The sequence below is a fragment of the Miniopterus schreibersii genome, assembly GCF_964146895.1.
Source record: "Miniopterus schreibersii genome assembly, chromosome: 13".
Taxonomy (NCBI): Eukaryota; Metazoa; Chordata; class Mammalia; order Chiroptera; family Miniopteridae; genus Miniopterus; species Miniopterus schreibersii.
The window spans coordinates 49,473,721-49,500,556 of record NC_138113.1 but is presented as its reverse complement, the minus strand read 5'-3'; the positions used below and the strand labels follow the sequence as shown (position 1 = coordinate 49,500,556).

The 26,836-nt window shown below is 50.9% G+C and overlaps 1 protein-coding gene across 2 annotated transcripts in view; it reads left to right on the top strand.

Annotated features, from left to right (window-relative positions):
- The window catches only part of POLR1A (RNA polymerase I subunit A), a 64,034-nt gene extending 41,133 nt beyond the window's left edge, over positions 1-22,901 (top strand). The window contains exons 20-34 of one of the 2 annotated variants that reach the window (XM_081156158.1): positions 882-1,034; positions 2,652-2,734; positions 4,969-5,134; positions 6,020-6,241; positions 7,806-8,020; positions 9,431-9,598; positions 10,488-10,623; positions 11,035-11,192; positions 16,243-16,369; positions 17,772-17,882; positions 18,473-18,778; positions 19,597-19,797; positions 20,737-20,854; positions 21,387-21,551; positions 21,865-22,901. In XM_081156158.1, the coding sequence (XP_081012284.1) occupies positions 882-1,034; positions 2,652-2,734; positions 4,969-5,134; positions 6,020-6,241; positions 7,806-8,020; positions 9,431-9,598; positions 10,488-10,623; positions 11,035-11,192; positions 16,243-16,369; positions 17,772-17,882; positions 18,473-18,778; positions 19,597-19,797; positions 20,737-20,854; positions 21,387-21,551; positions 21,865-21,965 (2,430 nt within the window). In that variant the 3' untranslated portion in view covers positions 21,966-22,901. The remainder of the gene's footprint in view (positions 1-881; positions 1,035-2,651; positions 2,735-4,968; positions 5,135-6,019; positions 6,242-7,805; positions 8,021-9,430; positions 9,599-10,487; positions 10,624-11,034; positions 11,193-16,242; positions 16,370-17,771; positions 17,883-18,472; positions 18,779-19,596; positions 19,798-20,736; positions 20,855-21,386; positions 21,552-21,864) is intronic. The other variant, XM_081156159.1, reaches the window with a different exon arrangement.
- Positions 22,902-26,836: the final 3,935 nt, after the last annotated feature.

Genomic DNA, 26,836 nt, shown 5'->3' with positions numbered 1-26,836 from the left:
GTATAAAATGTGGCAAGTACTGAAAAATATTAAAGCTTGTAGAAATCCATACAGGAGCTTACCACTGTTAACAACAGTGTTATGAACGAATATAGATGTAAGTATCCAGATATTATGTATAATACAGGTAGTTATTGTAAAATTACACTCTGTAACACTGTATTTCTATGTTCATGTTATATAGAAACACTGTGTGTGTGTGTGTGTGTGTAATCTTAGCTGAGACCCTGCAATTTTCCGTGATCTGCTTTTTCCATTTCGTATTATATAAGTATAGTCCTAGTGTTTCTAACCCTTAATTTGAGGCCCATTATCTCCTCAGATTACCTCAGTGCTATGGCAGCATTTTCACAGATCTTAGCAACTTTTTTTTAAAAATGTTGATGACCTTGAGAGGGACTTAAGGAACATCTCATTGTTTGGTGACTCAAGAATAGGAATGAGCTTAAAAAGCTAAAGGCCATCAGGAAGCCCCCTTGACTAAAGTGAAATCCAGATATACTGTTACCCACCCCCACCCCCAAAGTATAGGCAGTATTATTCTCTGTGGGCCTTAGAACTTAAGGATCACAGTAAATTACTTTTTCCTGCAGGCCTCAGTTTTCCCATTAGGACCAGCACTCAGGTTCCTTCTAGATATGATGTGATGATTCTGAAACATGGCTTCTTTATAGCCCATTTACACTGACACCAAATGTGAAAACTCTCCATCAGTCAACAAAGGAAACACAATTATTTTCTTGAAACGCAAGCTCCCCTAGTTCATTAACAAATCTAGGTTGGCCTTTAAGAACTCAGTTTCCATAGCTTTTTTTGAAGAGCTCTCCTGCTAGGACAAAGCGTTGTTTAACACCTGTGGATCTTGGGTTTCCTTCCCCCAGATCTCGTGTCTGCTGGGCCAGATTGAATTGGAAGGTCGGCGACCCCCACTGATGGCATCTGGCAAGTCACTGCCCTGCTTTGAGCCCTACGAATTCACCCCCAGGGCTGGTGGCTTTGTCACTGGCAGGTTCCTCACTGGCATCAAGCCTCCTGTACGTATTTTGGTTTTTCCTTTTGGCTATTCTCCTCATTTCTAGGCTCATTGGTAGGAAGCCTTTGACTTCCTCCAGCAACTTGGAGCACGAACAATCAAGTAATAAATACCAGGCCATTTGCTGCTTACCCACTAGACCCTATGGTCCACGAGGACCATAAGGACACAACCATGTCATGTCCACCGTTGTGATGCCAGAGCCTCACACAGTGCCTGGCACATGGTGCAAGCTCAGTGTTTGCTGATAAATGAAAAAATGAATAAGACCCATCCCAGTTCCACTTTTTCCTGCTGTGCAACCCTTCCCCCTCCTCCCCCCCTCTCCCCCCCCAAACCAGTTCTTAACCTGCGTTTGAAGGAGACGGGAGGGGGAGGCCCCTCACCCTCACCGGGGTGCCCTCCATTGCCAAAGGTGCCGTCACGGAGATTTATTTCACAAAGCCCCCAACAGAACTTCCACGGCTCCTCGTTTCACAATGGGAGAACTGACTAGCTGTAGCAAATGTCCGGTGTTCCCCTGGCCAACAACAGAATTTTCCCCTAGGAAGAAGGTTTTCTCCTCAAACTTGTCAGAAATGACTTTTTGCACGTTAGCACCTTTTGTTCCCTGGCCGAGTGCATTTCTGTGGTCAGACAACTATAGGTCTAGGTTGTGAGTAGGACCGACCTTTGGTTTCAGGGCTACCCACTGCTTGAGGGCTCCTGGGTCGGTTCCACACAGGCGCACCTGTGTTCATCCATGGCCTCTGGCACAGGATGCTGGAGAGCTGATGTAGACCAGAATTTTTGAAACTGGTTGTGACCTATCAGTAAGTGATGAAGTCACTGTAATAGGTAGGACTGGTATTTTTTTTTTTTTTTAATATATCTTTATTGATTTTCAGAGAGAGGGAAGGAGAAGGAGATAGAGTTGAAACATCAATGATGAGAGAGTCATTGATGCTGCCTCCTGCACACCCCCGACTGGGGATTGAGCCCGCAACCCGGGCATGTGCCCCGACCAGGAATCAAACTGTGATCACCTGGATCCTAGGTCAACGCTCAACCACCGAGCCATGTCTGGTCACGTGGACCGGTATTTCTTTATGTAATGAAACAACAGGATGGTACAGAGAGCGCAAGGGATGGTGCCATTTCATGAAGTTCTAGTTTGAGTAATATATCTTTATGTGCATTTGTGGGTATGTGTGTGTGTTTGCTGACCACCGTTGTAAATGTATTTCTTACTCTGGGTTGCAGTCAGAAAGTTTGGAAAACACTGTATCTGTTACCACTACGAAGTGGAATTCAGACATGTGGGCTGTACTGAACGGTGATGAGGCACCAGTGCCTTTCTGCTTGGAAAATGGGGCATGGGGTGTAATACTGAGGATGGAAGACACACATGCAGGTGGACACCTGGCCTCTTAAACAGGTCCTGTTACTTTTCATCCACTGTCCCTCTGCTCTCAGGCAAGATAGACAACAGTCACCACAGGGGAGGGCAGAAGTCGCTGGGGCCATTGGGGCCCTAGGAGATGAGGCGAGGCTGCTGGAGGCATTGGCCTGAGCTGCTCTCCTGTAAGCTCGCTGTCCTCACTGCCACCTCTGGGACCTGGTCTCGCTTCTCCTGCAGGAATTCTTCTTTCACTGCATGGCGGGGCGAGAGGGTCTGGTGGACACCGCTGTGAAGACCAGCCGCTCCGGCTACCTCCAAAGGTAAAAAGCCCCTGCTTACCACCTTCAATTGCGATCAGCGTCCGGTACCCTTCCCCGTCAGTCATCCACAGTTTCAGTGACAGTTCACTTAGAATTTCTTTGAATGAAGAAGCTTCCTTAAAATGTCCATGATTATCCTGAGACAGAAAATAGCAGATATTCTTCCCCTTTTAAAGATCAGTAGCATATGAACTCAGAGGTTTAGACAAAGGGCCCGTGCATTCTGGGGGAAGTTACCGGTGCGGGAAAGGTCTCGGTAGTGATGAGCTGGTCTTCTGCCCAGGAGGGCTTAGCAGTCCAGGACAGCCCCTAGGGGATGCCAGTCCCGGGTCCCTGCCTGTTTGTCTGTAATTGGAGTTACTGTTTCTCCGGATGCAAGTGTCACTTTGGGGTCCCCAGCCTAGACCTACTTGCTTTCTCTCATCTCTGGGAGGAAAGAAAACAGCCGCTGTAACATACCTGTTTGAACAAATTGGGGAATGAAGCTTCAATCTGAACAAGGCCTGGCTCCAGAGGGCATGGCAGATGGGGAAGCAGATGCCTGCACTCCAACCTCCCTCTCTCAGGATGCAGTGTGGGTGGCTTTGCCTTGGGGAGTTTTTGGCAGTGGTTTTTCATGAGCCCAGAGAACCGGTGCTGGTAGAAGTGGTGGTAGGAAATGGCCTGGTTTTAAGTACATTCTCAGGGAACTCACTGGCTACTGGACAGAAAGGCAGAGCTCCTTTTTTTCTTCCCTCAAAGGTCTGCCTGTCCGCTCCAGCTTCTTTCTCCTGCTTCCCAGCTTCGCATTCACAAAGCTACAGCCCTTATTTTGCTCCATTCCCCTTGACTCCCAAAGCTGCAGCCCGTGGAGCGAGGGGCCCATCTGCAGAGCTGGCTGCTTCACTACAGTGGTCTGAGCTCCCCTCTAGGGGGCATGGATCACATAGCCAGTTCCTTCCATGAGCAGGGGTGACTCCCCACCTCCATCCTTTTAAATCATTTAAGAACACGTGTAGTGTAGAAAAAGTTAGAGAACAAATGATCAACTGAGTTGGGGGATGGGAGGACCTGAGGCCATTAGAATGTAGAGTGGGAAGAAGGAGGGTGTTGGGATGCTGGCTGGAACAGGAGAGCAGCCACCACTGGCACAGAGGGCACAGATCCTGCAGGGACCGTCTGTGGAAAGAGGGTCATGGTGCAGGAGGCCAGTGCAGTGCTGCAGACGATCGGTGGAGGAGCCAGTGTGGCTGTGTGGAGGTGGGTGGTAATGGGAAGGGAGAGGCAGGTGTGGCGGACATGGGGCAGCTCACTGAAATGCAGGAGTGAGAGGCAGGGAAGCATCAGACCCAGCTGAGTTTTCAGGCCTCGGTGGCAGCACAGTGACAGAAGGCAGATGCTGCAAAGGGGAGAGAATATTTGGGTGGCTCAAGCAGGACATTCAGGTATACACATTTTAGTGGACCTTAGGTGAAGTGTGAAGCTTAGGAGAGACCTGGAGGTGCAGCTTTGAGAGGCCACTGCTATGCTGAGCCGGAGCCCTGTGCAGCACACATAGCAGAACAGAGGCTGCCTGCCACACAGCATGTCCAACAAAGAGGAAGTGGGTGCTGAGCATCAGCCTTGCTAGGTGGGCTGGGTGCTGACTAACACAGCTCTGTTCTTGGAGCCTAGGGAACAGTGGCTCCTAGGAAACCTCCTCCTCAAGTTGCAGGAGGAGAAACCAAGGCAAAATGGCCAGAGGGCAGGGAAGGGGCCAGTACCTGGCAGCAGAGGGGAGAGACTGAGGGAGGCAGCTGACCACTGGGAAAACCAGGGAAAGGGCACTGGGTTCAGGAAATCACATCAGCATTTATTCCTAATGTCCTCTAGTATCCCTGACAGTGTCTCTGGATTGAGAGCATTGAAGAAGCATTGGGTGGGGATTTGGCCCCACTGCTGTGCCTGCCTTGTGGCTCTAAGGACACTTGTCCCTGGGGAACTTGCAGGGCAGCACACTAAAAGGGCAGCAGTAGTCCCAGCAGCTGGGGCTGGAGAGGGAGTCAGTGTTCAGCAGTGGCAGCCAACCTCTCAGGCACACGGTTGCAGCCCCAGCTGCTGGGAGACACTGCAGCTCAGAGCCTAGGCCTTAGAGACAGTCTCCTGGTGTCTAACTTGGCTATAAAACAGCAGTCCCTTTTCCACCTCCCACCGACTCCCTCCCCTGCCCCACGAGGTGGTGAGCTTGATGGGCCCTGAGCCAGGTCTCCACACAGGTGCATCATCAAGCATCTGGAGGGTCTTGTGGTCCAGTATGACCTGACGGTCCGCGACAGTGATGGCAGTGTTGTGCAGTTCCTGTATGGGGAGGATGGCCTGGACATCCCCAAGACGCAGTTCCTACAGCCCAAGCAGTTCCCCTTCCTTGCCAGCAACTATGAGGTAGGTGCCAGGCTCCCGGCGGCCAGGGGTGTGGGCTCTGGGCTGTGCCATGCCTTGTACTCCAAGCTTTGCCACCTAGTTACAGTGGCCATTGAGAAGTAGAGTGGGAAGTTTATAAGCCACGAGTCCGTCCTGTGAGGCACTTGCTATGTTCACATCCTGTCGGTGGACTTTGAGGTGGCAGAAAGGCATGAGCACCCCCAGAACAGTGGCTGCCATTTAGGGACATTTGCCACATGTGGGACCCTAACTTAAGCACACTGTAGGCACCACTGGGTCTCAGCCATGTGTGACCTGGGGAAAGAGGCATTCCTTCCTCTCCCTTGTGTCACAGCTGAGGCCATGGATGGTCAGAGCTTCAATGACTGGCTTGTGAGTGGCAGAGCCAGCATTTGGATCCAGACCCATGACACAAGCTCTTAGCTTTCATGTCATACCTCATTGCCCCAGAGTGACCATCACTGTTGACCAGGCAGTCACCCATTTTGCTGGGTGGGAAACTGAAACTGATGTGGCCCATCCAGGGTCACACAGAGAATGCCCAAATTAAGGTTACAGTCTGTGCTGGCTCCTCTCCATCCTCGCACCTGCCCCAGAGCCTTGGGTCATCCCTTCTCCTTCCTTCCTAGACACTCCTCTGTGTTCTGAGGGGCTCTGTGTGTGCCACTGTCTCTCCCCTGACCTTTCAGCTCCCCGGACCACCAGGTCCCTAGTCTGGTTTGCACCGAGTGAGGGCTCCAATTAGCAGCAGGTGCTTAGCCCCTCTGAAAGATGTCATGACAGCTCCCCACAGGCCATCTTGGTCCTATGAAGTTGTGTGATGTGGCCCTTAGGTCACACCCTCATCTCTCTGGTCTTGTGTGTGTGGTTTTTTTGTTTATTTAGGTGATAATGAAATCGAAGCATCTCCAGGAAGTTTTATCCAGGGCAGATCCCCAGAAAGCTCTCCGCCACTTCAGAGCCATCAAAAAATGGCAGAGCAAGCATTCTAACACCCTGCAGAGAAGAGGTGCCTTCTTGAGCTATTGCCAGAAAGTTCAGGCAGCTGTGAGAGCCTCAGACCTCCAGGGCGAGAATCAGCATGGACGCAGCCCTGGGACTCAGCAGGTGACTTGAGGGGCTGCCCCTCCAGTGCTCAACGCATACAGGTCTCAGTCGGGGTGAGAGAATGAGGGTTTTCCCCCCCTAATAGAAGGTATAATAATGAAATCTGGCTTCATTCACTGTCAGGAAACACAGGGCACTCAAGTAGCGATGTAAGGAGAGCACTCTGTATACAGAGGTTTGGGCAGGGTTTGAGGAAACTAACCAGGACTGTTAACTCTAGTTCCACACCACCCCAGGCATGAAGGAGCAGGGAGGTGGCTGTGGGCAAAGGCCACCTGATGCGTCCTTAGTAGAGGGATGTGGCCTACTCAGAGGCTCCTTCGAGAGGGTGGGAGAGAAATGCCAGGTTCACTCTCCATCTTCCTCTCTGCTGCTGGGACCTCCCGTTAGCCAAACAGCTGGGAACCGAGGCAGGGGTGCACTTTGTTTTATTTTTTTAATAATAATTTATTAAATTTATTTAATGGTTAATATGAACATGTAGGTTTCAGTTGTGGGTTTCTATGTTACAAAACCTGTATATTGCTCTGTGTGCCCAAAATCATATCTTCTCCCATTGCATATATTAAGACCCCCTTTCTTTTGGCAATCACCACACTGCTGTTTGTGTCCACGAGTTTCAGTTTTATATCCCACATGTGAGTGAAAGCATATGATTCTTAGCTTTTTCTGCCTGACTTATTTCACTTAGCATATTTTCCAGCTCCCTCCATGTTGTTACAAATGACTGTATTTCCTCCTTTCTTATGGCTGAGTTGTATTCCATTGTGTACATGTCCCACACCTTCTTTATCCAGCCTCTATCACAGGACATGGGTTGTTTCCATATCTTGGCCACCGTGAATAATGCTGCAGTGAGCATAGGGGTGCATATATCTTTGCGAATACATGTTTTTAAGTTTTTAGGGTATATACCCAGGAGAGGGGTTGCTGGTCAGATGGTAGCTCTCTTCTAAATTGATTGAGGAATCACCAGACTGCTTTCCATAGTGGTTATACCAGTGTGAATGAGGGTTCCCTTTTCTCCACAACCTCTCCAACACTTGTTATTACCTGTTTTGTTGTTAAGGTGTGAGGTAGTATCTCATTGTAGTTTTGATTTGCATTTCCCTAATGAGGGTTGCGCTTTGAAGCAGCTGCTGCGCGACGGCGTGGGCCATAGGGTGTGTGAAAGCCCAGGTCGGGGCAGACCGATCGCCTGGCTTGTGGTGACTGTGTTCTGGTTGGCCTAGGACAGTCGTGGCTTCACCGCCTGTTCTAGCATTATTATCAGTAGTGCCCTGTTTTATTCTAAAAGAATCCCAGTTTGGACATTAACCACCTGTGCCTGAGGGGCCAGGACGAAGAGCTCATGGAGTTGTAGTCAAGCAGCGAGCCCTGGGACGGATCGGGTTTCTCCGTTTTCAGTGTTGAGCTGGCTTTCTCACTGCTGTCAGCATTCTGTCTCTCCCCAGCTCGCATTTGAAGCCAGTGCGTTTGATTCTCTTTATCCTACTGGCTGTCCCAGGAAAAGAGGCCTATTCTTGGTGTCTCCAGTATGGCTGAGCCCTGCCCTTCCTTTCAGATGCTGAGGATGTGGGGCGAGTTAGATGAGCAGAGCCGAAGGAAATACCAGAAGAGGGCAGTTCCTTGTCCTGACCCCACCCTGTCCGTCTGGCGCCCAGACATCTACTTTGCCTCGGTGTCAGAAACCTTTGAAAAAAAGATGGATGACTACAGTTGCGAGTGGGCATCTAAAGCAGAGAAGAGTTATGAGAAATCAGAGCTTTCTCTCGACAGGTAATGGCATCGATGTGTTGCTCGGTGCATGCAGAGGGAAATCTGCTGTCAGGCCCTTCCCTACCCGCTCCAGAAGAGGAGGGCAGCTCCTGGGCTCGAGACTCCAGCAGGAGGGAGAGAGGTGAAACAGAAAGGCAGCTTGCAAGCTCTCTGGGACAAGAGATAAGAGGCAAGAGCAGGTGGATGTCCCCATCCAGGCCAAAACAGAGAAGAGCTCTGCTGGGGCAGGGGCTCTCAGAAATGACCCCTCTTCACTTTGGTGTGATGGGCGTGGCTATTTCAGAGTCAGGGAACCTCATTGACATTCAGTGGCTGTTGACAGGGTCCAGGGACTGCAGGAGGGAGATGGCACTCATTAGAGACAAGGAACGAAGATACTGGAGGGAAGGGACAGGACTCTCTCTTTTTACCCCTTAAAGTGGTTTCTCCAGCCAGGCCTCTGAGATTCCCAGGTAGAACAAGTCGCAGGTTATCACAGCTGCCAGCAGGGCTTGCCCTACCAGAGGAAGTCCTGGGTTTGATTGCAGCCAAGGACACATACCTCAGTTGCAGGCTTAATACCTGGCCCCAGTTGGGCACATGTGGGAGGCAGTCAATCTGTGTCTCTCTCACATCAATGTTTGTCTCCCCCCCCCCCCCCAAAAAAGCAATGGGAAAAATATCCTCAGATGAGGATTAAAAAAAAGAAAATATCTGAGGGTTTAAAAAATAAATAAGTAGATAAGTAAATAAGTAAAATAAAAAGAACTTGCATAGAAACGTAGTTTTGATGCTTTCTTCTGCATCCACACACTTGTCCATTTAGCCTCCGTTCGTTGAGCCCTTCCTTGTTCCACGCCTGAGGGTACGACAGTATTCCCGTGGCTGTTCTAAAAGGAGGAATGACTAGTAATTACAAAATTGTATAGCACGCATACTTCTGACATGGCAACATTTTCACTAATTAAGAAAGCAAACCCCACCACCACTTGATCCCCATGTCCCCACAATTGCTTAGTGAGCCTCTTCCTAGTTCATGCAGCAGGAGGTTTAAGTCCTCTCCAGACTGTCACTGCCGGGTGGGGGGGGAAGAGTTAACAAAGGAAAATGACTAGTGAGCTCAGACATTCTCATGCGGGGCTTATAACTGGCTCAGAATGGGTGCATGACATTCTCAGAGCATGTGAGCAGTCCAAGTGTGGACATAGAGCTTCAGCCACCCAGCTGGGATCTGTGCTAGGTAACTTAGGACATTTCAAGGTCACCAGGAATTTAAGGGATAGAGGATCATTCCCTTAAATTTGGAATACCAGCCCAGACTGAGGGAGAGGAAGTAGTTCCATGCACCCTAGTTTTGGGTGGTGTAGACACCTCCTAACAGATGAGTGGTGTCTGCATTCCTAACCTCTGCCGTCCCTGCCCTGCTTCCAGGTTGAGGACCCTGCTGCAGCTGAAATGGCAGCGCTCTCTGTGTGACCCAGGCGAGGCGGTGGGCCTACTGGCCGCCCAGAGCATCGGGGAGCCCTCCACACAGATGACCCTGAACACCTTCCACTTTGCCGGCAGAGGCGAGATGAACGTCACCCTGGGCATTCCAAGGTAGGGTACAGGGGTGCATGATGTGGGCTCTGTCCTGGCCCACTCCCAGGGAAGAACTCATTTAATGAGTGTGTGTGTGTGACTAAAAGACGGTGCTCATCAAAGTGGGGATCAGGGTTGGAGTTTTTGGAACCTGGCTTCTCTGTGCAGTTTCTTTGGCCTCTTAGAATCCCCATTTATCCATAACTCTCCCAACTTCTGTATCAGAGTGACGTGGGATGCTTGTAAACCTTCACACTCCTGGCGTCAGGACTCAGGAAGATGTTCACAAGCCCCATGCAGGGCCACCTGGTTGCCCAGCTCTGGAGCATCATCCACCTAGAAAATGACCCACAGTCGCCCTGGTTCTGCAAGTAAATGTATGCATCCTGCAGGATAATGGCCAGTGGGCAAGAGTAAAGACGGGGGCAAGACCCCCTGCATTCTATACCTGGCCCTTCCATTTTCTCAGTTCCTTTAGCCTCCTCAACTTCCTCAACTTCAGGGTTCTCGCCTATGGGAGGCCCACCTTACCATGCAGTCAGGCTGTGCAGGCTGACTGAGCTCATAGGCAAGGCCCCGGAGCACGGTGCCTGCACCCAGTAGGAGGGCTGCAGGCAATAGTTACCTTTCATTCGTTCAGTAAGCTCTCAGTAAGCACCTGCTGTATGCAAGGCACAGGTGATAGGAAACAAGAATAAGACTCAGTCCTGTCCTTGAGGACCCATACCCCAGGGAGGAGAGTCACTTGCTGTCATACACAGAGCCAGAGCTGGGACTCTAATTCAGCATATTTCCCTGCAGGATCTCAAGGCCTCTCTCAGATCCCAAAGAGCTCTGACAAGAAAGGCCTCACAAATAGGGAATCTGGGTCCCTCTTAAGATCAGATGTACCCTTGTTCTGTGACAGGTTGAGGGAGATTCTCATGGTGGCCAGTGCCAACATCAAGACACCCATGATGAGTGTGCCCGTGCTCAACACCAGAAAAGCACTGAAGAGAGTGAAAAGCCTGAAGAGGCAGCTCACCAGGGTGTGCCTGGGAGAGGTAATTGTTTGGTGGACCTGGATGTTTTCCCATGGCTCCCCTCTGTGAAGAACAGCTTTGCTGACTGTTCAGACCCTGGGCTCAGATGCCAACCAACCAGAGGGAAGTTTGAGAAAGGTGTTGAGCAGGGGTGGAGCTGAGCAGGAAGCTTTAGCAGTAATCATTACTTCTATAGCATTCTCATGTGCCTTAAAAATAGAGACGCCCTGGGTTAGCTTACCAGCACTGCTGGAGCCCACTCCCTGCAGCCTTGGGCCATTCTCTGGACTTGACCTGTGGGCCCTGGGAGTTTCTTTGGGGTTTTGGCCAGTGATTCCATCCTGTTCCCTCAAGCCCTAGGGTTTCCCATAACCCACCTGTAATGCCCTGGAACCTGGGCAAGTTGGGCTCTCCCTGTGTGTCTGGTTCTAGGTGTTGCAGAAAATTGATGTCCAGGAGTCCTTCTGGATGGGAGAAAAACAGAACAAGTTCCGGGTGTACGAGCTGCGGTTTCAGTTCCTGCCGCATGCGTATTACCAGCAGGAGAAGTGCCTGAGACCTGCGGACATTCTGCACTTCATGGAAACAAGGTCGGGACTCGGGCCACTTTATTGTTTGACTTTGCTGTGGTTCTTGAGCCCTCCTGACTGCAGGACTCCTAGAGATTGGGGCTCATCTGCACAAGTTAGTTCTTCACTGGAAATGTAGCCTAATCTGGAAACCTCATCCCTGCTCTGGCTTATAGGTGTGACTGCATTGACCACACACCACTTTCTAAACCTTGTTCTCTGGTTGATGAGTCTTATCTTCTCTGGTTTGTAGGCTTTAAAACATAGAGTATGTGTACCTTAAAGAGAACTGAGCCCACCACAGTGGTGCTGCTATAGTCAGACCAGCACTCAGTGTTAGTTTCTGACATGATGTGATTCCAGGCAGCATAATGTAGTTCCTGATACACTTATATCCTGTTAGTGAGCAGCACACCTATGGCCTGCTGCTATTAAATGCCAGTTCTATAACTGGGGTTACCTCCAGCTTCTTACACAGAAATTCTGGTTGCCTACTGGTAGGGAGAATGAACATCCTTTTTCTCAGGTTCAAGTCACTGTTGGACATTTGAAAAGCACAGGCCACAATGTTGAGTACACAGGAATGGGAAATGGGCATGTTGGTGTGGGCCCATCCAGGCAGAGCTCACAAAGCCCTTTTGACTTGCCAGCTGACCCAGATCATGGAGCGCAAACTCATGGCTGCCGGGCCTCGCAGGTAACAGGCCAGTGAAACAGATTGGGAAGCCTGCAGCAGACTGAAGTGTGCAGAACTGGCCTCTGGGGGCAGGAGCTTGGGTTAGGGAGCCAGATCTTCTTCTTCTTCAAAAAAGAAGAAAGTCCCTTGCCCTCTTTTTTTCTGTTTTTGGTTGGTTGGTTATCTACTTTTGCTTTTATAAATAATTCTCCTAACTTTTAAAAATCAGCAACCAATTCATATCTTTTTAAAAGCTTGGTAAGGCCCAAATAGATCTCATATATTGGCAGGATTTGGCCACAGACCACAGACCACTGCCTCTAACCTAGACCACCTGTCAGGCCTTCTCTAAGCTGCTCAGCAATAGAGAACCAGTGGCAGAGTAGAGGCAGAAAGTCAATGTGTTCTGTTTTCCCACAAACCTTACCCAAGTGATGCCCACTCAAGCAGGTCGTGGAACAGCGTGGCCAGGAGAGAGTGGCTATTCTGCTGTGGGCCCTCTCTCCTCTCACCTGAAGTTGTTAGCTGGCTTCATGCTGGCCTTCTAAGCAGGTTGCATTTAGGACAGTGGGTATTGTGTTAGATGATGAGCTCAGATGTGAACTCAGCCCTTTGCACAGGGGTCCCTGACCAGGCAGGTCCTGTCCCGGTTTACACAAGCCGTAGGTGAAGTTGCCGCTGGCTGGGCCTTGGGGAACACCTCCGTCACTGTCTGCCTGAATAAAGAGGTTTGCTCTGTCAGGCGGGCCCCATGCTCTCCTGGTGCTGGGCCATGTCCCAGGAGGCCCATCTGTGCACCAGCCTGCCAGCTCATTAATTAACAGGGAGGAGCATACCTCCCAAGGGCCCTGCATGTGTGTGCTGGCCAAGCAGCCCTTTTCTGAGAAATGGGAATCAGGATCACATAGCCTCTTGAGAATTATCAAGCGAGGTAGAATTGAATGATCTGTCCCATTTCTAGTCATCTGAGACATGCGGGGCAGGTGGGTCTGCAGGAAGCATGCACCAGACTGTGCATAGAATTCTCTTTACTTATCTTGGGGGGTTGAAAGCCCATCACTTTTAAAAAATTTCTTCATGATGGACAGCCCTGGCTTCCCAGCAGTGAAATACTTTCTCAACGCCCACTTTATATTTTGCTTGTGCACTTGAAAAGCTGTGATGAAGCTGTGTGCAGTAGCTCTCAGTGGAGCTACTCTGTGACTTCAGTAGAATGGGCCAGAAGTGAGAGAAGGAGCCGCCTGTGGTCTGGGGTGTGGTTTGGACCACTGTTGTCAGGTCTGGGCAGTGAGGCAGCCCAGACCACAGGAAGTGGGGGTGTGCTGCAGAAGAGCGACCCTTTCCACAAGCAACTTTCTCCTTTCTCCTTCCTCTCTCTCCTACCCCCTTTTCTCTCTTCTTCCCTTCTCTCCCTTTTTTCTCTTCTCTCCCAGCTGAGGGATCATGACACTTTTCTTTAATTCAGGTATAATTGATATAGGATATTATATTCGTTTCAGGCACACAACATAGTGACTTGACATTTGTGTACATTGTGAAATGATCACACCACAGTAACTCTAGTTACCATCTGTCACCTTACAAAGTAAATACAGTATGTTTGACTACATTCCTCAGGCTATACATTACATCTTCAGGACTTTTTTATAACTGGAAGTTTCTACTTCTTAATCCCCTTCACCCATTTCACTGCCCCTCTTCAGCCCCCCTCTCCTCTGGCAATACCCATCTATTCTATGAGTCTGCATTTTGTTTGTTTGGTTTTGTTTTTTAGATTCCACATGTAAGTGAAGTCATGTAGTGTTTGTCTTTCTTTGTCTTTATTTCACCCAGCATAATACCCTCTAGGTCCATCCATGTTATTGCAGATGGCAAGATTTCATTCTTTTTTTATCTATCTATTTGAATTAGTGTTTTAGATTTCTTCAGATAGATACCCAGTATTGGAATTGCTGGATCATAAGGTAGATCTATTTTTTAATTTTTTGAGGAACCTCCATATTATTTCCCATAGTGGCTATGCCAGTTTACATTCCCACCAACAGTGTATGAGAGTTCATGAAACTATTTGACATAGACAGGAAACCAAAAGGATAGATATACAGTGCCACTTCCCCAGATGGAGACATGTAAGCATTTAAGGTTCCCTAGATGTTTATACTGGCACCTGTTACTTCGAATACTTGTGTAAATTATCTGGAAGGTGGGCCAGGGGTGGTGAAGTAGAAAGAGCATTGAACTAGAGTCAGAGGGTGTAGGTCCCTAGCCATGACATGACCAGGTTGGCTATCTGCAGTTACTGCTTCTGTGAGCCTGACTTTGAAAACAGCAGGTGGTAGAGCTATTGGCAGGCACTTTCGGAAATAGCCAAGGGTCGTGTTCTCTGTTTATAATTATTTATGTGGAATGGGAGCTTTCTCTGCAGCCTACCCCTCTTGTTCCCTTTCAGTTGCCACATTCTGAAAAACAGCCAAACCTTCACGGGGCAGTCACTGTGGGCCTCCAGTTCCCTTGCTCTTGGCAAAATCACAGACAGGCAGACTGCACCTCCAGGAGGACTCAAGCACACTGGCAACTGTCTGCCACTTAGGTCAGGTGTACAGTCTACTTTTTCACCTTTTCTCGTGTTCTATACCAGTCCTGCTCTCCAACAGGCAGGTGAGGTAGAAAGGATTCCCAACTGGGGAGGCTAGGGAAGGTCTTTTTAGGGAATTACATCTGCACTTGGACCTAGCCTTGGGGTGGGGTAGGGTATGGGGTAGGGAAAAGCAGCTCCAGTGTTAGATAAGGGGCTGGCAAATTTTTAGCAGAGCAGATGGCTAGACCATGAGCTCATAGCATGCACAGAGGTGGGTGTAAGCAGATGTGTAATTGGGGTTGAGGACAGTTGAGGGCTTGAAATGCTGGGGGGAAGAGCCTCAGATGGTGCCATTGCCACAGAGTAACCACTTGACGAGTGGGAACAGCAGCCCCACAGCAAAGAGGTAATGAGTAGCTCTTGTGTGGGGCCTTGTGCTTCCATGCCAGTCATCTTCCACTCTGCAGTACACTGGGCATGAGCTGGGCGTGACCTCCACTGTGCCGATGAGGTCAGGCCCTCCTCTCTATTGGGTGGAACAGAATCTGAATCACAGCCTGTCCTTTCAGAAATCTCTTCTGCCTCTGCTTCCCAGTTGGATTATATCTTTCTAACGTCAAGCCTGGCCTCCCCCACTGGCCCTCTCATCTCTGTCCCCAGTGCCTAGTTACCAAGCTCTTCCCCAGGTTAGTGGGTGAGGAGCCTTTTTTCTCCCAAGGGCAGAAAAAACAGCAAAACCATGTACAACTTTTAAAAGTTTTAAAAAATAATGAGGGAGAGTGGCCGTTTTTTGTTTATGAGCACAATAGTAAACATATGGCCTGCCTACTTCTCATATTAATACTGGGCTCCTGGCTTTCATCCTTGCTTTGCCCTGGGGCACATGCTAGGCACACTAGGGATGGCTGCCTGGACGCTGGAGGCACCTGATACTTTGCATAATTAAGAGCAGTCCGTTTTGGTCTGTTGTTACAGCCTGATTAGTAGACAGGCAAGAGAGTTTATGAACAAAGAAGCTGAAGCTGGAGCTGGCGATGGGGCGAGGCCCTCAGGGAACATAAAAGTGTCTCAGGAGGAAGGGGCAGGGGTCTGGAAAGTCCCCCTAGTCTGTGCTTGGATTGGTTCTTTTAAATTGGTTTAGTTCTAACCTGACAACCGGATTTATTGCCACAAAGTAAGTTATCACTGCTTTTGACATTCTAATGAGCTTGTCCACATCCTAGTTCTTTCATCAAATTGTTGAGCCTTCCACTCTGAGAAAACAGGAGTTATCAGGCGCAAGCAGTGCTACCTGCCGGAGATGCGGCGGGTGGGCATGCAGAGGGGAGGTCTCCTAGTCCTGGCTGGACCCTGCTCCTACTGTAGATTCTGCTGTTTGCTAGACAGCAGCCACCGCTGCACTAACAATTGTCATTTACTGAGCACCACCCTGCCAGGCCCTATGGCATGTATCAATCATAGCATGATTGCTAATCCTTAAAACAGGACTGCATGAAGCATATTAATACCCACCTTTTACAAATAAGAGAGTTAAAGCTCAGGAGACTGTCATGCTCAGAGCCTCGCTCCCTAGGAGGGCAGAGCACGTGTTCAGACCAGGCCTGGCAGGCCCTGGAGCCCTCTTCTTTCTGACATGCCATGTACCATTCAGAAACAGCAAGAGGGAAAACATGAGCTGATGGGAGAGGCAGGTCTCGTGATGTCCCCAATATCAGCCTCTGTGGGTGTGAGGTCCTTGGACAGAACATCCTACCCCCCCATTGAGGGGAGAGTGGAGAAGCTGTTACTGAACAGTCTGCATGGTCTTCTCACTTTAGATTCTTTAAAATTCTGATGGAATCTATCAGAAAGAAGAATAACAAAGAGTCAGCTTTCAGAAGTGTGAACACTCGAAGAGCTACCCAGCGGGATCTTGACAATGCTGGGGAGTCAGAGAGGAATCGGGTGAGTAAGTCCCCCAGGGATCCCTGGGGACTGGCACAGGGAGGGTCCCAGGGCTGGAAAGTGTGTAGGGCGGCAGCTCACTTTGTCTTCCCTCCTGGGAAGGGTCCATGACTATTCTCAGTGCTCCTCACCCCCTTGCAGGTGTTGGCCCATCTCTTCACTTACCTTACTTCGCATTTACCTACTGTGCTGAAAGCTGAGAAGCAACATTGACTTCTCGGGTGTGGGGCCATGCAGGGGAGCAGCATGGTCCGGTGGGCCCTGGGCAGGGGAGCAGCATGGTCCGGTGGGCCCTGGGCAGGGGAGCAGCATGGTCCGGTGGGCCCTGGGCAGGGGAGCAGCATGGTCCGGTGGGCCCTGGGCAGGGGAGCAGCATGGTCTGGTGGGCCCTGGGCAGGGGAGCAGTATGGTCTGGTGGCCCTGGGTAGGGCCCCGGGTCATTCATTTGTCTGCTCTCAAGGATCCCCCCCTCCCAAATTATTTTTTTATCCTGAGGATAGACTCAAAGTAATGGTACCTGCTGGGCTTTTAGAAGTTCTTTTTCTGTTTCATTTTTCTCTGCCTTTCACCTACCTAGGCCGAGTGAACTGAGGCCTACAGGGCACTCACTGGCCAGGGACCAGGGAGGCATTTTGAAGCAGGGAAGTTGGACGTTAGTGACAAAAAAGGAAGGAGCCAGGGAAAAGCCATTGAACCCACGCAGTGTGGGGGCAGGTCCCTGAGTGTCATATGAGCCGGCAGTTTGTTGAGCTGTGCAGTAGACCATGCCAATGTGGCGAGCCTACTTAGGTGGGGTTGCAGCAAAGGCTGTCACTGTCCCTACCTGCTCTGTGGTCCCAGCTGTGTCACCTCCTCTCTGGGCCTGTCTCCTCATCCCTAAAATGAGGGGCTGGCCTAGACCAGAGAGAATTCTGGGTCTCCTGTCATGGATGTCTATGGGCATGGACTGTCTTTGAAAGGCTGCCCACTTCCTTATTATTAAATCACCCAGAAGGAGACAGAAACTAGGAGCCAAGGTCAGAAAGAGAAAGGCACAAATACTTGGTTTTTAAAATACTCAATATTCCACCAAAACAACCCTTTCTCTTGTCCACCTGTGACAAAAATATTTGGAACAATATTTTGCACCATCTTCTTTTAGTGACTTGGAAACTCTTAGTACTTTTAAAAAAAAAATTTTTAAATGCAAGATTTTTAGGCACTACATGTAAAGATGAAGATTGGAAAGGAGGTGTGGAACAGCGCTAACGCAGAGTAGATGCTGGATGGACGCCTTGGGGTGCGCGGGTGGGTGGATGGCGGGTAGGTGGAAGGGAAGGTGGACAGGTTGGGGAGTGGACAGGGAGTCGCTGGGCAGTAGGTACTGGAGCTCATCTTTTCCCTCCTCACCCTCACTCCACAGGGAGAGCAGGAAGGTACTGAGGAAGAGGAAGAGCACATTGTGGATGCCGAAGCCGAGGAGGGAGATGCTGATGCCTCTGACGTCAAACGCCGGGAGAAGCAAGAGGAGGAGGTGAGGGGGCTCCAGATGGGGTGGGTCTGTGGTCACGCCCCTCCTCCTCCAGCAGACCTGAGGGCTCACCCCTGACACATAAGGCTGCTCCTTTGTATCTGCTGAGATCCATCAGGAGCCTTGAAGTAGCCCAGCCTGCCCTCACCCCCCTCAGCTGAGAAGATGGTGTTCTTGGGGCATGCTTTGGCAGGGTGCCACCTCAGGGCTGCCCTTTGGGCTTGGCTGTCCCTGGATTTGAACCCGTTTCAAGGACCCGGAAGCCTTTGGCAAGGAGACGAAGTCAGGCTGCCTCCTGTTTTTACGATGAAAATATAATACCTCCCTCCCCCACACCAGTGCTCTGCTGTCATGATGGCTGCAAAGACAAAGGGCACGTTAGAGGGGCTGAGGGAATTCGCAGGAAAGAGCTCAAGGCGAGGGTGAAGAGGGGGCTGGCATTCCCAGGGCAAGGGCCAGTTGGGGAAGGAGGAGGACAGCCCAGGGCACATGAGGCAAGTGGGGCACTCGTGGGCCAGTCAGTAAGGTCTCTGCAGGCACAGTCCAGATAGGTGGTGGGGCCTCAGTGACAGCCTGTGCTCCGCCCCTGCCAGGTCGACTATGAGAGCGAGGAAGAGGAGCAGAAGGAGGGGGAGGAGAATGGCGACGAGGATGTGCCAGAGGAAGGAAATGTCCTTGGGGAAGGTGCCAACAGCCCCCAGGAGCCGGATGAAGAGGCGGGCTCAGGTCTCGAGGAGAGCGTGCCCCCTGCCCCACCCTTGAGACAGCCCCGGAAATCCACCTGCAGCCAGGAGCCCCAGGGAGCTGAGGCCATGGAGCGCCGGGCTCAGGCTGTCCGTGAGTCTCACCCGTTCATAGAGGACTACCAGTATGACACCGAGGAGAGCCTTTGGTGCCAGGTCAGTGCCACTTGGGGCTGGGGCAGGGAGCGGCCTGCTGCCATCTGGGGCCTGTGAGAGTTGGTTGCTAAGATCCCTTAAATTCAGAATGTGGTGACAGCTGTAGACCCTCTGCCCCAAATCACAGCCTCACAGATTTGACTTTCAGATCTCTAGAGGACCACTTCTCTCTGATTTTTCAAGAAGAGTGTATGTGGGGTCTGATCTGCCAGGCCCTATCGGTACTTTTACACATCACCTCCTTCAGTCCTCAGTACGACAGATTGTTAACATATATGAAAGCTTTTGTAGAGAAAGCAGGAGTACTTTATTCCTGACACCTGAAGACCCTGTCTCTTACTTAGGAATGACGTGGTTCCCCCACAGGCTGGCTGGTGTGGATGCCTAGACATCTACACACAGAGGGGCTTTTTAGTGCTTTGATCCGACTCAGTTGTTCCCAAATGGCAATGTAGATAAGAGTCATGTACCAGGACTACACACAAACCTGTGTGCGTTATGGTTTGTGGTAATTGAAGGACAGCGAGCCAATGTTGGGCGATGTGATTTTCACCGTTCTCACCGACACCTGGGAAATACCGCTCCATTGTTTCCACCTCAGTCTGGGTGACTGGAGGTGGCTGCTGTGTGTGGCTGGTTAAGCCACCAGGGTTCATAGGTGCAGACCTACTGACCCAGGCCCCCCAGCAGGGCCACCTGTCCCCAGCCAAGGTGTTTACTAAGAGGGCTTTGGAGGAATACTGTGGGCAACCGGCCTCTGCTTCCTCCGTGGGGCTGGGGTGGCATCTCCTTTGACTCACCTCTTTCTCCCCTTGTAGGTGACAGTGAAACTCCCACTGATGAAGATTAGCTTTGACATGAGCTCCCTGGTACTGTCCTTGGCCCACAGTGCTGTCATCTATGCGACCAAGGGCATCACAAGGTGTCTCCTGAATGAAACCACCAGTGACAAGAACGAGAAGGAGCTTGTCTTAAACACAGAAGGGATCAACCTTCCAGAGCTGTTCAAGTACTCTGAGGTGCATGTCCCCACCAGGTCATCTGCTGGCTGGGACCAGGCCTCATGTTGTCTCCGCCTCAGGCCTTTCGGAGGCGAGGCTCCTTTACCCTGGCCCTTGCTGAGCCGCTGGCGCTTCTGACCCACCTGTTGGGGACCTACAGTGCACGTGAGCCCCAATAAGGCTTACAATACAGAAACCTGCTTAACTTTAACCCTGAGTTTCCAAAACTAATTTCAGTGCAAATGCTTTTCCTTGAAATCAAAACCTTTCCAAAGTAGAGTTGTAAGAAATAGTTTGCTGAGTTGCTGACCTGGGAGCTGCTCACTTTATGTGGTGAAGGAGGCCCTGGAGCCTTTCACCAAGTTCTCCAGAGGACACAGCAGGAAGGCTTATGCCTTCAGAGAGGCAACAAGGCAAGCTCCATGGTGTCCTTGTGGAGTTTGTTTAAACAAGGCCAGACCAGCAACCAGAGCCTCCAAGGTCTATGGGGGTGACCTGCCATAGCACAGAGCCACCTTGGGCCCCCTAGGGCAGCTGAACTGGACCCTGGCGAGGCCCAAGTTACATCTGAGGGGCTGACCATCCCTGCTCCACATGCCCTGGACAGGTGTTTGTATCTCTGCTGGGGAACTTTCCTCACGCGTTGAGAGACTCCTTGATCATAGGAAATGGGTCTTTCTGTTCAGTAAACAAAATAAAACGGAAGATACCTCTGACTAAAGCAGGTACCAAGTCATCTCAGCTCTGGTAGAGAGGAGACAGACCTTGGGACCCAGCCAGCATCCTGTCGGCAGTTCTGCCAACACTGTTCCCTCTCGATAGTCCTGGGCCACATTGCGGCCACTTCGTCATCAGTTGTGCTTGGCTGCCAGACAAGGAGAGAGCCCAGCCTGGGGGACATGCTTGTGGAGGGAGCAGAGGCCAGGCCCTCCCAGTCAGTCCCTCCTTCCTCCCCAGGTTCTGGATCTGCGCCGCCTCTATTCCAACGACATTCACGCAATGGCCAACACTTACGGCATCGAGGCCGCGCTGCGGGTGATTGAGAAGGAAATCAAGGACGTGTTTGCCGTGTATGGTAAGAGACACTGCGGACAGCCATCAGGAGATTCCGGGGAGTCCAGCAGCATCAGGGAACTGAAGTAGGGGTGCAGCGACTGTGTAGCCTGTACGAGACCCTGAGAATGACCATGGAGAAGGAGTGACTTGTGTTTCAGTCTCATGTGGCATCTGTCACCGAAGCCACTACTTGTTTCTCATCCGTCAGGCTCTGAAGAAGCTCCTGCTTGATAACCTGGCCCCGTCCAGCCCTCAGGGTTTCAGTTCCCAAGTGAAAGAGTGCTGTTAGGATGTGCCCCTGTCTGGATCCTCAGTTTCCTGTGCTGCTGGGTGGCAGTGGAGCACAGGAGCGGGTGTAGTGACAGGGAGGAGGAGACAGGGATAGGGGAGGGGACTGGTCTCCAGGTTAGGGGAGGGAATAAATGATGGAGCTGAGTGGAGCCCCAGGGTCTGACACAGGAGCCTCTGGGCTGACTTGTGTTGAGTGGCACTGCCTCAATGGTCCCCTTGTCACTGTTTAACCATTCCTGATGTTGCTGCCCATGTGACAGGCATTACAGTCGATCCCCGCCATCTCTCCCTGGTTGCTGACTATATGTGCTTTGAGGGCGTTTACAAGCCACTGAACCGCTTTGGGATCCAGTCAAACTCGTCCCCTCTGCAGCAGATGACATTTGAAACCAGCTTCCAGTTCCTGAAGCAGGCAACCATGATGGGTCAGTGTGAGGGCAGGGGTCCAGCAGGTGTCTACCTCTGAGTCTGCTCCAGGCAAATGGGCTTGTTCGTTGGGCAGCTTTCCATACACCTTCCCTGTGAGTGAGATCTCACGTAGGAAGTAGCTGGGGAGGGTGGGCAGCAGGCAGGAAAGCGCCTCTGTGTTTTGAAGGCGAGGGAAGAGAATCTTCTCAAATGGAGGAGCAGGGCGGCTCATGTAATCACAGCCAGCCTCTGGGACTCTGGACTTCCAAGGTGCTCTATCCACCCCCGCAACATCTCCCTTAACTAACAGGTGCTCTGTATCTCTCCCAGGATCCCACGATGAGCTGAGGTCCCCTTCTGCCTGCCTCGTGGTTGGGAAGGTGGTCAAGGGCGGGACAGGCCTGTTCGAGCTCAAGCAGCCCCTGAGATAGCTGCCACCACAGCGCCGTTTGCCTGGCCTGGAAGATGACCCAGAGGACCCAGGTGAGGGCCTGGCCCAGCCTGACTTGCTCTTCAATGAGAGGACCAGGAGCCCAGAACCCTGGCGGTTCAGTGGCAGTGTAGAGCACAGCAGCAACATTGGGTTCCAGAGAGCAGCTGGCCTTTGGGCTGGACCGCCTTCCTCAGGAAAGCAATAGCATTGGTCATCTTTGCCCCTCCTCATCTCAGGATATAAACAAGTTCACCAAATCCCCCGAGTCCCTCCAACGTGGAGGGCCTCCCCCTGTGCAGCAGGAGTCTTCAGTGGGGGAGATCCCTGCCCAGGTAGGAAAGGGAGGGTCTGTTGCTGTGAGCAGCCAGTGACTGCAGCAGGATCCCTGAGCTCTTAAGCAGGAACCAGGAACCTGCTGCCCACAGCCTGCTCCTGGCTGCACTGGCCCAGGGGACAGAGTTCCCAAAGACTACTCAAGGCTTTTCCCTGGACCAAGGACAGGTTGGCACAGACCTCTACCCACCCAGCTTTTGTGCCTGGGGCAGTACCCTGGCCTTGCTTGAATGTGGCCGCATGTCCTTCTAGACCAGATTAGCCCTGAGTCTGGGGTTGGTCTCTCTAGGGCCCTAGTAGCTCACCCCTACACATAACACCCTGAGTCGCCAGCCAGGCTGCACTCCTGGAACGAGTTGCCCTCTTTCCCTGGCTTTGCTCTGAGTGCAGTGTTGAGGCCCAGGTCCCTTTGTGCAGACTGCTCTGTCTGGCCTCCCTTGGTCTCTGGCACCACAGCAAGGGGCCCTGACATGAACTGAAAAGTCAGAGGACTGCACAAAATCTTTGTAAAACCAGAGGCTGTTCTATTTTTGTCTAATGTTACTCCAGCTCAGGCTGAGTAATAAACTGGAACTAGCTATTGAGAGGGGAAAAAATTTTAAGCTTGGGGTTTTTTTTCTTTCCTTGGTTTGTGGTTTCTGCATTTGTGATTTGAGAGCTCAGGACGGATTTCTCAGCACAATCACATCTGAGCTCCTCTTCCTGTTCTTGGCAGATGAGCTGGGGGGAGAGCGCAGCACCCCGTGACTTTACTGTGTCCCAGCAGCATGTCCCTTCCAAAGCCAGCTCTGGCCCTGAGGTCAGGCAAGTGGAAGCCAATGGGAAGGAGCTGTGTGTATCTGGGTGGGGAAGGCGGCCTTGCTTGGAGAGAGTGACCACACTGCTTCCTCTAGACGCGATAGAACCAGGCCTGGGCCTCCTGGGCCCGCACTGGGGGAAACCCAACAGAAACCCGGCAGAAACACTTCTCCAGGGCTGGGATACAGAGGAATACAAACAGCTTCCAAGGGCACAGGAAGAAGGTCTAGTGCGACCCTGCACGCCAGGTTAAACTGTGCATCTTGTAGCTAAGGGGCTCCTGCACTACTTGATTTCCCCTCATACCAGAACTGTGGGAGCCGGTCCTGGGAGGAGGTCGCTGGGTGAACAGAGGCACATGGCTGCATGGTCCCAGGGCTGGCCATCAGCACAGAAGTCCACTCAGCCCCACTGGGCCCTGAGGGCACTGACCATGACCTGTGCTGGGAGGGAGGCAATGGCCCCTGTCCTTCCTGCCCAGTCCTTCCACGTGTTTCCTGTGTGTGAGTTTCTCCCAGAATACACCTTATTCCTGGTTTATGAGTAAACCTTCCAGAGCTTTCACTGGTGGGCCAGGAGTCTTGCCCTGCTCCCCTACCGGATTATGCTTCCTTACAGGATTACATGCTCACTTCAGGTCAGAAGCCTCCACGGGTGGTCTCCCTCTGTTTAAGGTGGCATATTCTCTGGAACACTCAGTACTGTAAATGCTCTTTTTTGGAGGGCACATTTGATTTTTTTGAAAGGGGCAAGTAGGTCCAAGCCAAAACAAATGAAAAGGGTGGATCGAGCTGCATAATTATTTCCTAACAAAGGGGACTGGAGAGTGATTGTTGGGGCCTCGCAGACCTCACCAAGCTGTTTCTTACAACCTGAGGTGCGCAGCCACTGCCTTCGGGTGTTCTTCCTGCTCACGCCTTCATGTGTCAACATCCTACCTACTTGCTTACTTGTAACAGTTTTTTTTTAGTCCCCCCTTTCTGGGTTCTCATCAGAAACACTATCAGCATCATTACAGATACCCCTGTGAGCCTGAAACATTTTCCATCTGAATCAGAAGGAAAACAGGAATGTCTGAAGCAACTTGAACTTTCCTTTCTCTCTACTGTCCCCTACCTCCAAACAGAAGCAGAATACAGGGGTGGGCAAAAGGAGGTTTACAGTGTGAGTATGCAAAACACGGTTTATTCTTGTATTATTATTGCATTATTTTCCATACGATCAACTGTAAACCCACTTTTGCCCTTTCTTATATGTGTAGGTTATCCGCGTGTCGTCATCGTCCCCCCCCCCCCACCAGACCTCCCTGGTCCTTCCAGAGCTCTTTCCAGCCCTTACTCTGATAAACCACTTTCTGTGATTGTGTTGGTTTTTGTGTTATGTACCCATTGCAGGCTGGGGGTGGGTGGTGTTTTTTGTTTTTTCAATTTTGGTTAAGTAACAAAATTTTCCATCTTAACCATTTTTAAGGGTGTGGTTCAGTGGCATTAGGTGGTTGCATTACTCTGTAACCATCACCACCACCTGTCCACAGAACTCTTCATCCTGCAAAACTGAAACTGCCCGTTCAGCACTAATCCCACCTTCCTCTCCCTCTAGTCCTTGGCAGCCTCCATTCCACTTCTGTCTCTCAATTTGACTGCTGCTCATATAAGTGGAATCATATCATATTTGTCCTTTTGTGGGTGGCTTATTTTGCTTAACATGACATCCTCACCCATGTCACATGTCAGAATTTCCTTTTTAAGGCTGAATAATGTCCCATTGTCTGTATAGACCACATTTTGTTCATCCACTTATCCGTCGATGGACACAGGTTGTGTCCACCTTCTAGCTGCTGTGAACACTGCTGCTGTGAACGTGGGTGTGCAAATATCTCTTCAGGTCCCTGCTTCTGGTTCCTTTGGGTATAGACCCAGAAGTGGAATTGTTGGATCGAACAGCAATTCTGTTTTAAGGAGCCTGTTTTAAGGATTCTGTTTTGAGAAGCCGCCGTATTATTTTCCACAGCGGCTCTACCATTTTACATTCCCACCAACAGCACAAAAGCTCAAAGGTTATGATTTATTCACCCCCTTGCCAATACTTATTTCCTGTTTTTATAAATAAATATATTTGTAAGTTCTATATAGTAGCCATTCTGATGGGTGTGGGGTAATTCTGTGGATTAGATTTGGGTGGTTTTACTCAGATGTTGGGGCCCTTAGGTGGTCTGTATCTGCAGAGAGTTAGGAACTAAGGAATTGCCTCTGTTGCTTGGCAGTCTTAAAATTTGAGTTTACAATTGAATTGGGGCTCTAAGGGTCTAGGAAATGCTCTTGAAGTAGGAAAGAGTGTTACTTTTAAGGCTGGTTAGGTGACAGGTTGTCCACCAGTGACTTCTCTGTGCAGACTGCTGAGCGGGTGACCCTGGGCTGCAGGGTGAGGCAGTTGCCATCCATGCTTGGTCATGCAGTTCAGGTGACAGTGTTACTGGGCCTTCAGCAGCTCTCCCAACCCTGGTGCAGTTTTATCTCTCCTGCCTCATTTACAAAGGGCTCTTTCTTCAGTCACAATTGCCAAAATAGGTACAGTCAGAAATTTCAAAATTCCTACAAAGTCCACTTAGAACAGAAGTTCTGAACTCTTCATTGGAACCATCTTAGGAGCTTGTTTTTTTTAAACTGATTCCAGGGCTCCTCTCCCAGAGATTCTGATTTAATGGGCCTGGGTGTGTGCTGGAAGAGCTCCAGAAGAGTCTAGTGTGCAGCAGGCTGAGAACCACGGGCTTGAAGTAAGCCCTAAGTTGTGCCCAGTCACCTCCTGTGGTGCCATGACCGAAGGAGCTTATCACTGGCACCTGGTTTCCCCACCCACATCTTAAGATCTGACCCTGCCCTCAGTGAGTGTGCGTGTGGTAAGTGCTCAGGGCTGTGGTAGGTGTCTGCCAGGAGGCAGTGGGGTTGAAAGGATGCTGATAAGCTCTCCTGTGGTTTCAGCAGAGAAAAATGTGCTGCTTCCAGCCGGAAAGCAGGAGGCTGACAGCTCCTTACAGCCAATTAGGGGGGCTGCGTGTTTAACCTAAAAGTTCCTGCCAACAGAGCCCCTGCAGGGACAGGAGGGGGACACTTGACTGAAGTATTTCGCTCTGTGAGAAGTTTCCCTTTAAAAAGTTAAACTTTGATTATTTACTGAAGGCCAGACCTCAGGTTCTTTGAGCAGCACCTCTCTGCTCCCATGGGTGGTAATCGGAGCTCTATTCAGCTCAGAACTCCCTCCAGCTGTTCTGATCACAGGCCCAGGGAATGGCCGGAACCCAGTTGCAGGGAACAGGGCTGAGCACCTCCGCTCATCTTGGCTGTGCTCCGCTGTCACGAGCTGCTCAGGTGACTGCCCTTGAGCAAGTCTAGAAAACAGGTTTGGACTCTGGTCTGGAAGGCGTGTTCCAACCTAAATATCCCAATCGTTTCCCCACTAGCCCGCCCTCCCCCATCCTGCACCCACCCAACCTTGATGCCTGCTGCACAGGCACCTAGAGATACAGGAACTACTGCACAGGCTCTGCCCTCAGAGCTTGTAGTTTTGTGCCCCAGACAGATGAGCCAGCAGGAAATCAGCCTCGCCATGACCAGGCCAAAGTTTGAGGAGCCCACACACCCTGCCCCAGCCCACCCCTGGGGTAGGACCTTGGCTCTGTCAGCTGGCTCTGTAGTGGGGCTTTAGGGAGAGGCCAGAGGGAGGGGAATTGAAAAAGAATCA